This window comes from Protobothrops mucrosquamatus, unplaced genomic scaffold, assembly GCF_001527695.2.
Source record: "Protobothrops mucrosquamatus isolate PMUCROS unplaced genomic scaffold, P.Mucros_1.0 scaffold3137, whole genome shotgun sequence".
In the NCBI taxonomy this organism is placed as follows: domain Eukaryota; kingdom Metazoa; phylum Chordata; class Lepidosauria; order Squamata; family Viperidae; genus Protobothrops; species Protobothrops mucrosquamatus.
Window position 1 is genome coordinate 23,424 of NW_015389138.1, and position 10,413 is coordinate 33,836.

At 50.6% G+C, this 10,413-nt stretch overlaps 2 protein-coding genes across 2 annotated transcripts in view; both read left to right on the top strand.

Moving 5' to 3' along the window:
* LOC114923355 (DLA class II histocompatibility antigen, DR-1 beta chain-like) overlaps positions 1–3,832 on the top strand; it is a gene marked incomplete at its 5' end in the record, with an annotated part of 18,711 nt that extends 14,879 nt beyond the window's left edge. The window contains 2 exons of the mRNA XM_029286217.1: positions 2,982–3,254; positions 3,807–3,832. Of these exons, the coding sequence (XP_029142050.1) occupies positions 2,982–3,254; positions 3,807–3,832 (299 nt within the window). The remainder of the gene's footprint in view (positions 1–2,981; positions 3,255–3,806) is intronic.
* A 431-nt stretch (positions 3,833–4,263) lies between these two features.
* Positions 4,264–8,150, top strand: LOC107297079 (DLA class II histocompatibility antigen, DR-1 beta chain-like; the record flags this gene model as incomplete). The annotated part of the gene is made up of 3 exons (XM_029286218.1): positions 4,264–4,531; positions 4,685–4,788; positions 7,962–8,150. Coding segments are annotated over 3 exons (561 nt in total), but the record flags the coding sequence as incomplete, so codon positions are not given.
* Positions 8,151–10,413: the final 2,263 nt, after the last annotated feature.

Sequence of the window (10,413 nt, forward strand, 5' to 3'; positions counted from 1 at the left end):
AGGGAGAGGAAGAAAGAAGTACGGATATTCCTTTCCTTCCAGCCCAGAGGGGGTCTCTTCCCTCCCCCCATATTTCCTGCCACTTTGGGGGGTAAGGAGGGGGCTCGTAGGGGGGAGGAGAGGGGCTGGGAGGGGCCGTCACTGCTCCGCCCCTCCCTCACTGTATTTCCCCCCCCGCAGGAGAATAGGGAGCCCCCCCCTTCCCTGGTTGTGGCCGAGGTGGGGCGGGGGTCGCGGGAAGGCAGCCCAAGTGGGATAAGAGGCAGCCGGGCCCCTCTCTCGCCCCTCCTCCCCGTGGCTGGGTGGGAGGGGGACCTTGCGGACCCCGAATTAACGCCTGAGCCCCGAAGCTTCTTGCACTGAAAGAAGAAGGGGACGGAAAGCGAAAATGAAAGAGGGAAACTGAGGCATTTTCAGAGTTGAATCTCCGTTTCTTCTCTTGTGGATGAACTCAAGGCAGACCCTGCCCGGAGAGCAATGACGATGCAGAACGCAGAATTCCCATTGGTTCTTCCGCTTTTCTGGGCCCTCCCAATTCCGAAATACGAGGAAACCGCTTCCTCCCCCAAAACCAGACCCACCGATTCCGCCTCTGGGGCTGGGAGCCTCCGCGTCTTTCTCCCCTCTCTCTGGGGGCGCTTGTGGGGCGGCATGCATGGGCTCTGTTGGGGTCCCTCTTTCGTTGCTGGTGGGGGCGCTGGCCCGGATCCCCGGAAGCGAAGGGGGGAAACAGATCCCCGGTAAGGAGGGGGTTCGTAGGGGGGAGGAAAGGGGCTGGGAGGGGCCGTCAGTGCTCCTGGGAAGGGGGAAAGAAAGGGGCTGGAACCCCAGTAGTGGGAAAAGGGGTCGAGGGCAAGAGAGGCGGGAGACTGCAGGAGCCTCGATCTCCGCGTGGTCTCCGCCCCTCCCTCACTGTATTTCCCCCCCGCAGGAGAATAGGGATCCCCCCCTTCCCTGGTTGTGGCCGAGGTGGGGCGGGGGTCCCGGGAAGGCAGCCTATGTGGGATAAGAGTCAGCCGGGCCCCTCTCTCTGTCCCCCCCCAGTGGCTGAGTGGGAGGGGGACCTCGCGGACCCCGAATTAGCGCCTGAGCCCCGAAGCTTCTTGCACTGAAAGAAGAAGGGGACGGAAAGCGAAAGTGAAAGGGGGAAACTGAGGCATTTTCAGAGCTGAATCCACAAAGGCCACCAAAGAGTATAAGAAAAAGTGTTTTTGCAACCTCCTTTTATTTTCTGAATCTCCATTTTTTTAAGGGGAGGGAAGAGTTGAGCTGGATTCCTTCTTGGGAGAGACTCTGAATTTGGGAAGGAGACCCAGAACCCCCCATCCCATATTCCCCCATTGCTGAATCGGGACCTGGAGGGGAGGAGGGAACTGAGGGAGAAGGATATTGGGTGGGGGGGGTCTGAATTGCTCCCCTAAATAGGCTCACCAAAACGATTTCTTTGGTGAGGGGGGGTTGGAGACCCTCCCTTTGAGATGGTCTTGGGGGGCTGCAAGGGGACAGAAAAGAGGGCTGAATCCCCAAATCACGCAAAGGCAGCCAGTAGGGGGTGAAGTTGATGGGAAAGAAAATTTGGGGGTAACTAGGGAATTTGGGGGTTCTCTTCTCCCCAAGATCCCCAGATCCGCAAGCCATCTAGGTCAAACTTGAGCAGCCCTCCCTCAACAGTGGGGGGAGGGAAACGACCCCCCATCTCCTGCCTATAACAGGATTCATTTCAGCAGCCCCGGGAAGGCTCCCCTTTGCCCCCCCAATTCAGAGGAACTTGAGGGCCCAGATAAACCCCTGGGGGTCCTCAAGGCCCCTCAGAGAACCAGTGACCGATTTTCAAAATGACCAAATGACCGCAAGGAATGTCCGTGTTTCCACCCTCCACCATTTGGTCAGAACGGAAGAAGCTTCTGGGAGGAGAAGCGAAACGTCTTCAAGGGAAAACCCAGGAAAGTCCAGCTGCCTTTTGGAAAAGCCCGTTTGGGCCAAGCGAGACCAGGAGGAGGGAGGGTCTCCGGAGAGACCCCCCCCCGGCTCCCCTCGGCCCTTCTGAAGTCTCTGCTGACCCAGCCTGGACTCCTCATGGGGGGCCTTAAGGGAGCTTAAAGGGGCATCTAGTCCACCCGTCCAGGCAGAAAGAGAAAGGGAGACTGTGGTTGAGAGTCATGGGGGGGGGGGAAATGAAGTCCACACACATTCTGAACACCCCCCTGATGCTGCAGCCCCCAAGACTGAAAATCTTCCCCTCCCTCGCCTTCTCCGCTTCTATAGGGAGGGATATTGGGGGGGGGGTCTGAGTTGCTCCTCCAAACTCCCCCTTTAGTGAAGGGAGCTGGAGCCCCTCCCTTGGAGGTGGCCTTGGGGGGCTGCAGGGGGGTCTGTTTGGGAGGGGGACAGGAAAGGCCTTGAAAAGAATGCAAAGGCAGAAAGTAGGGCTGAAGATTAGGGGGGGAAGAAGAAAAGGGAAGGGGGGGCTTGAAGGGCAGGGAGAGCCCAGGAGCATGGGTGTAGGTATCTTTATTGTGACCCCCTCCCCATATTCTCCCCCAAAGGGAGAGGATCTTACTGTCCCTCCAGCCCAGAGAGTTCCTGGGGGGGTCTCTTCCCTCCCCGCGTATTTCCTGTCGCTTTGTGGGGGCGAAGAGGCCCCACCGGGATCCAACGTTCCCTACAGAGTTAGGCCGAGTGCTGGACCAGCTGAACTTCTGCCTGCCTTTTTCCACCCTCGGGAAAAGGAGGGGGGTCCCTCAGGAAGCTCCTCCCCTCCCTCATTTTCCTCCCCCCTCCAGACCCCCACCAAGGGGGAATCCCGCTGGGACCGACGGTTCCCCATCCCTCCTCCAGGGGGCGCCTAACGGCAGTCTCTCACACCAAGTTTCCCTCCCCTCCTCTAATAAGATTGTGTGCCTCCTCGAGGAGAGGCTGGGAACCATGGGCCCTGGAGTCCCTCCTGGCGCTCTTCTTCCTCCTCCTCCTCCCCCCCGCAGCCCACTTCCTGTACCAGGGGAAGTGCGAGTGCCGCTTCCTCAACGGGACGCGGCGGGTGCAGTTCCTGGAGCGCTACATCTACGACCGGCAGGAGTATCTCCGCTTCGACAGCGCCCGCGGGGAGTACGAGGCCCTCACGGCGCCCTGGCAGGCGCTTGCCCAGGCTTGGAACAGGGATGAGCGCCGCCTGCAGATCGAGAAGACTGGAGTGGATCGTTTCTGCCGAAACAACTACGAGGTTTCCCAGAGCGGTTCCGCGGTCGGCCGGAGAGGTGAGTGGGGGAGGGGGAGTTCCTTGGGGGGGGGGGGAAATGCCGGGACCCCCCTTTTCTCCCGGATAAAGATTTGCCCCTTATGTATTCTCTGCTCTCCGATCTACGAAATTTATTCATTGGTATTTATTGATAAATAAACCGCCCCCCTCCCTCAAAGCGGGGATCTGGATGGCGTTCCATATAATATCACCCCTAAATAAAAATGTATAAAAAATAAGGTTAAAAAATAAATTACCTTTAAAAACTTTGAAATTCTACAACGATGACCATGCAACATGCAAAAGGGAAGGAATATATTTCTTCCCATCATCTTCCTTCTCTCCCCAAGGTCCAAAGTTTCCCCTGCCCAGAAAAACTTCTTTCCAGAACATTATACCAAATATTATACTGTTTCTGGGGGGGGGGGTGTCTCTCTCTTGCCCAGTATATAGATATATATTTAATATAATCTATATGCGATATAATATTTCAATATATTTTATATTAATAAATCAATATTTCTTTCTTGATTTACTTATTAACTTTTAAAACCATCTCTCTCTCTCACAGAGGGACTTTGCATGGTGTACACATAAAATATAAAATTACCAAAATAGTCTATACAATTTAAGATTTAAAAGGCAGGAATGATTAACATCCAGTGATAAAAATTCCTTAAAAGGGGGGGGGGGCTTCAGGAGGCTCACCGGCCCCACGGCTGCCTCCTCCTCTGTGCCCCCCAAGCAAAGCCCCAGAGCCCCCTTTTCACCCCTTTCCGGAAGGCCAGGAATGGGGGAGGGGCTCCCTTCACCTCTGGGACCTTTGGGATTTTAGGATAAAAAGTGAACTTCCAAAGGTCTGGAAAAGGGAATTAGTGAAGGCTCTTTGCTTTGGAAATGATTTAAAACAAATAATATTTTCAGGAGTGAAAAGGGATCTTGGCCTGAACTAACCAACTTGGTCTCCTGTTCTGGCCCCTCCTGTGTCTCCCCCATGTCCCTCCTCCCCTCCAGCCAAGCCCACCGTCTCCATCTCCCCCACCAAGCTGGACCCCGCTTCCCACCACACCATCCTCCTCTGCACCGCCAGGGGCTTCTACCCCGTGGAGATCGAGGTCCGGTGGCTGAAGAACGGGCGGCCGGAGGAGGAGGGCGTGGCCTTCAGGGAGGAGCTCCAGAACGGAGACTGGACCTACCAGCTCCAGGTGATGCTGGAGACCCAGCCCCAGCGGGGGGACGTCTACGCCTGCCAGGTGGGGCACGCCAGCCTGGAGGCCCCCATCACCGTCCAATGGGGTGAGCCCCTCCCCTCCTGCTCTTGGGACCCCATCCTGCCCTGAGAAGGTTGGAGAGACCCTCCCTGTTGGGGGGAGCCGGGATGGACCCTCCTGGGGGGGGAAAGCTGGCCCTGATCCTCCTGCTCAGGGGAGGCTCCTTCTCCTTCCCCAGAGCCCCGTTCCTCCAACTCGGCCAGGAGCAAACTCTGGACGGGGATCGTGGCAGCCGTGATCGGGGTGATCTTCTTTGCCATGGGGCTCTCCCTCTACCTGAAGAGCAAGACAGGTGAGTCTGGGGGGCTGGATGAGAGATTGTGGGGAGGGGAGCATCCAGGGGAGGCCTCTCAGCAAGCTTAGCAGATGGCAAGGAGGCTCCCCTGGGAAATTTGCTTGGGAAATTCTGTTCTCTGAGACTCTACTGTATAAGTGAGCAACGTGCAAACTATTATGGGCTATCGATGGGGAGGGGGACCCCTGAGTCCTCCAGGCCATGAAGGGTCCTGATTGGTTCTTTTTCTCCTTTCAGCAACTTCCATCCAGCCTCCTGCAGGTGAGTTTTAAGTTATAGATATTTCTTTAACATTCTTTAATTGGTCGTTTTTTTAGAAAAAAAATGTGCCTGAACAAAACCTTCTTGCTGTGGATAACACAAATGTTTGAAACTTTGGTCAGGTTTTCCTTACATAGACCTGCAAATGCATTGCAATCAAAAAGAAACACATATACATAAACACATCCCTCCAGGATGTTTACGTTTTGGGAAATTTCAAAAGAGAAGGGAAGTCTCCTTGTGACATTTCACACAATTTCTGGCAAAGTGACACCCGGCTTTGCTGCCAGCCCCATCCTGGCCCCATCTTCTTTGTTCATATGAAACGTCTGGGGGGGGGGAGGCCTCCTTTCTTGATTAACTCCCTAATTAAGTCGATTAGAGAAAATTCCATCAACTCCAGAAGAATAATCACTGGTCCTTTGTATCCTTTTCTTCCCTGAAAGGGGGGGGGATTCTCCCTCATTCTGTCCCTGCCTATCAACCACCCCCCTGCAGTGTGGGACTTCCTGGGGGGGGCTGTAAGAATAATATGTTATTTACACTGAAGGTTTATATTCTAATTTTCTTCGTCTCTTTTTTTCTTCAGCACTCATGAATTAATCCTGCCATCCTTCCTGATTCCTGATGGGAAAGGATGTTTTTTTTTCTTCAGTAGCTGATGAATTTCTGACTTTTTCGCAACCTCTGAAAAAATGGAGGCTCAAGATTTTAAATTGGGGAGAGGAGGAGAACGGCAGCCTGGAGCTTCTCCTGATAAGCCACCCCCCATCTTCCTTTGAGAGCCTCTCTTTCTTGTGAGGGAGGGGTGGAGACCATCTAGACTGACCCCAAGGACTCTGGGCCCGCCTGTCAGTCCAGAACCCCAAATCTCTCCCAGCTCTGAACCCACAGCAGCTTCATCTCCATTACTCTTCCTACGAATCACTTCGCTTTGTTATTTATTTTTTTTTATTATTATTCCCATTTATACCCCGCCCTTCTCCCGAGGGACTCAGGGCGGCTTACAGGTAAATAAAAACAGTGCAATACAATAAATATCTAAAAGCCAAATTAAAATATATATTAAATGACCTGTATTAGATTTAAAATTATAAAATCCCTTTAAAATCCCTATAAAATCCCCCCCTAGGCCAATCCCGCTTGATGGAAAAGAATAAAATTTATAAAAGAATAAAATTTATATTGTAGGAAAAATCCTGGAATTCTTCCTTCCTTCCTCTTCCTCCTCCTCTTTCCTGCCCCCCCTCAGAGAGTCCTCCCTTCTCCCCTCCCCCTCCTCAGATTGAGGCCTCCCCTGCCTCCGGATTGACCATCCAGGCTACTTTAGGTCTGAACCCAGAACCGGTTCTGGAGGAGGGTGGGCAGATCCCTGGGAGTGGAAGGGGCAGGACCCCCCCTCCTCTTCAATCTCCCCAAGCCCTGCCAGATGGAGGTGACCCCTCGGAGATCCCCAATTCCTGCTTCCCCTGGAGAGCCTTTTCCGTGGCTGGGAAGCTGCTGGAGCTGGAGATTCCCTGGCTTCATCCGGGGCCTCTTTCTCCAGAATCGGAGCCGGTTTGAGCCCCTCACAAGCCAGGAGAGGCTCCTGACCCATTCGCACCCAGCGCCCCCTCCCTCCCTCCCTTTTCGGGGCCCTGATACCCTCAGCTGCTGCCCCTCCAGACAATCTCCCCCCCACGTCCATCTCTCCCCCCCAAACAAAAGCTGCCAGGGCCCTGGGGGGGGAGAGCAGGGTGGCCTCCCTGGGGATGGAAGGGAGACTTCACTTTCTCTGCCGGTGGGTGAAGTCACAAAGGCCTCTGCCCGGAGACCGATGACGCTGTAGGAGGGAGAATTCTCATTGGGTCCTCTCCTTCAGGGCATTTCCAGTTCTGAAGTCCGAGGAAAACGCCTCCCCCGCCCCCACTCCAGACCCCCCCCCGATTCCGGCTCTGGGGCTGGGGGCCTCTCTGGGCTCTGCCGGGGTCTCCCTGCTGCTGGGGGGGGGGCGCTGGGCCATTTTCCTGGAAGCAAGCGGGGAAGGAAAACCCCGGTAAGGAGGATAGGGGGAGGGGGCATTTTTCTGGGACTTCGTAATTGGCAGGGCTCAGAAAAGCGGAAGTACCAATGAAAACCCTCCCCTCTGCAGCGTCATCGGTCTCCGGGCAGAGTCTCCCTTGACTTCGCCCGATGGAGGAGATAGTTCGGAGCAGAGCGAGAAGCTGGGAAAGTGGCAGGGGGGATATTTTCAGGGTGGGGTGGGGCTGAAGCTTCAGGGGGGGAGTGTTTCATGCCAGCTCCGCAGTGGAGTGCGCACTTCTTTTGGGGCCCCGCCCCAGCATGATTTTCAACCAGTCTTCCTTTCTTGGGTCTGGCCAGTCTAAAAAGAAGAAGAAATAGGGGAGACATGATAGAAGCATTCCTGTATTTGAGGGACTGCCACAAGGAAGAGGGGGTGAGGTCAAATTATTCTCCAAAGCACCAGAGGGCAGGCAACAAAACAAGGGTTAGAAACTGATCGAAGAGAAAAGCAACCTGGAACTAAGGATAAACTTCCGGACAGTGAGGACAATTAACCAGTGGAACAGCCTACCTCCAGAAATTGTGAGCACTCCATCACTGGAGGTTTTTAAGAGGAGACTAGACAGTTGCTTGTCTGGTATAGGTTCTCCTGCTCAAGCAAGGGGCTGGACTAGAAGACCTCCAAGGTCCCTTCCAATCCTATCCTATCCTATCCTATTCTATTCAATTCTATTTTATTCTATTTTTACAGTATTTCTTTTGACACCTTTAGTAAAGTTGATTTTCATTTCAATCCGGGAGTTGACCCATGGCCTTCTTGTACCTGCCTAAGCTTGTTTGAGCTATTGACTCCCCAAACCAGACTAGGATGAATTTTATCTTCAATCCTTTTCAGTCCAATTCACTTGAATACCGATATGCCAAACCTGTCAGGAAGTTACAGGCTATAAATAAATGTCTGCTACTGGAAATTCCTCACCAGAAGTCAGAGTCTTGTCAGCACCTCAGACCAGAGAAGCTGGAACTGGAAGCTGTGAGAGAGGAAGCCATGAAGAAGATGGAACCTGATCTGAAGCTGAAATGAACGGAGATTGCTGAGAAAGAGCATCTCAGGAGAAAGAGAAGGAACACCAAAACCGGTGAGAGAGTTGCAACACCATATCATCTTCACTTACTCTCTTCTCCCCAGTAGAACCCATAACCTGGAGGAATGGAAATACCAATTCATAAAGAACCATAAAAGAGATGAGGTTTAGACCTCACTAATTAAATTTGAAGATCCTGCCAAGCTTACACCACTATAAAGCCCAGGAAATGACTCATAAGTCTCTTGTCTTGAAGAGTTGCGTAAGTCAAATATTGGTTGACATGTGTGCTGAGGAAAAGGAGGAAAACCAATAGTTTAAAAACATAATATTTATTTGTTTGTTTGTTTACTTATTTATTTATTTATTAATAATATATTTGATGATTATCCTGAATTTTCATTTAACTAACAAACCAGATATTTATTTCCTTCAGTTTTAATAAACATAAGTTTTCAAGCAAATCCAAAGGAAGAATATATAACGAATAAAAATGGATAATTAGATGTTACCAGCCTAAGAAACTATTTCACAATCGTTCCCCTGCTTTTGTCATTAGATGTTCCTTAGTGTTTAGATTTGGTGTCAGGATGATAATGTAGCACTTGGGAAAGAAGATGCAGCTCAATAGTCCAGCACCGGAGGCCAAGATGGAGAAGACCTGCACGGCCACCATGTATTTTCCTTTAGTGCTCAGGTAGGTGGGGAGGAAGGAAACCCAGACACTGCAGAAGACCAGCATGCTGAAGGTGATCAGCTTGGCTTCATTGAAAGCTCCAGGAAGGTTCCTGGCCAGGAAAGCAACAGTGAAGCAAATTGCAGCAAGGAAGCCCATGTAGCCAAGAACAACATAAAACATGGTGACAGAGCCTTCGTTGCATTGAAGGATAATCTCTTCAGGCTGGGAGTGCAGATCAGAGTCAGGAAATGGGGCAGAAATTCCCAACCACATGGCACAGATGAGAATTTGGACAGCAGAACAAGAAATGATGATGGAGTTGGCCAAGCTCTTCCCCAACCATCTTATCACTTTATTGCCTGGTTTTGAGGCTAGGAATGCCAGCACTACTGTGATTGTTTTAGCCAACACAGACGACACAGCTACTGAGAAGACAATGCTGAACACTGTTTGTCGGAGAAGGCAGGTGGCCTTTCTTGGTCGGCCAATGAAGAACAAGGAGGATAAGAAGCAAAGCAGAAGGGAGACCAGGAGGATGTAGGAGAGGTCCCGGTTGTTGGCTTTGACAATAGGAGTTTCAAGGTATTTAATGAATATGACTAAAACAAAGGCTGTGATTAGGAACAAGAGTAGAGCAAAGGAGATGAGGATGATGCTGAGATGTTCTTCACAGGACAGGAAGGTTATTCTTTTGGGGATACACTGGACTTGGTTCTCGGCTGGATATTGATCATCTCGGCACTTGGTGCATTTTTTGGTATCTGAGAAAAGAAAGTAATATTTCTTTTATAGTCTTTCAAATTTTAAAAAAACTTTGGATAAGATGTGATATAGAGAGACAGAAAAGTCTCAGTAAATGGAATATACTTAAACTACTACAACAAAAAAATCCCCAATACACACTATAAAAAGAACAACAAAAAATATATAAAATTAAAGGAAGATCCATAAAGTGGGAATGTTTTAGGGAATAGATTGTTTGCATGCCAATTTTATCTGCTCTGGTGGGACAAGGAGTTATCCTCAAGGAGAGGAAACCCTGCAGATACCCTGTTTCTATCTCATGGAGGGTTTGAAATGTGAATTTAATTACACCTGGAAAGAAACTGGGATTCTGTGGAGCCTGAATAGCAGGGATGTTCTATGGAAGAACACACGGAAACTCAACACTGTGCATGCCTTTGCATTCTGGTCCATTTTATAAATTCCAGGTGGTTTTCAAGAGCAACCCTATGAGTATGGGATAAAAAGATAAAAACAGAAAACTGATGGCAGAAAAAGACCTAGTGCTGCGTCCAGTCTGCCCTTTGAGTTTTTTTGTTTTCTTATTTATTTAATATTTTATTTCATTATTTTTTTTAAAAATCAGATGATGGACATATGTTTATCTCAAAAATCTTTAAACCCAGTTACTGGTGATTGACTGACCAACCATGCTCTCAATACACTGCTCCAAAAATAAAGGACAGAGGATGAAAGTTGTCTAACATGGTTGGATCCGTGGAGAACCACTTGAGAAGGGTTGCAACACTGACTATTTCGGGATAGGTTGTACAGCCCCTTCACAAAAACAAAAAACAAAA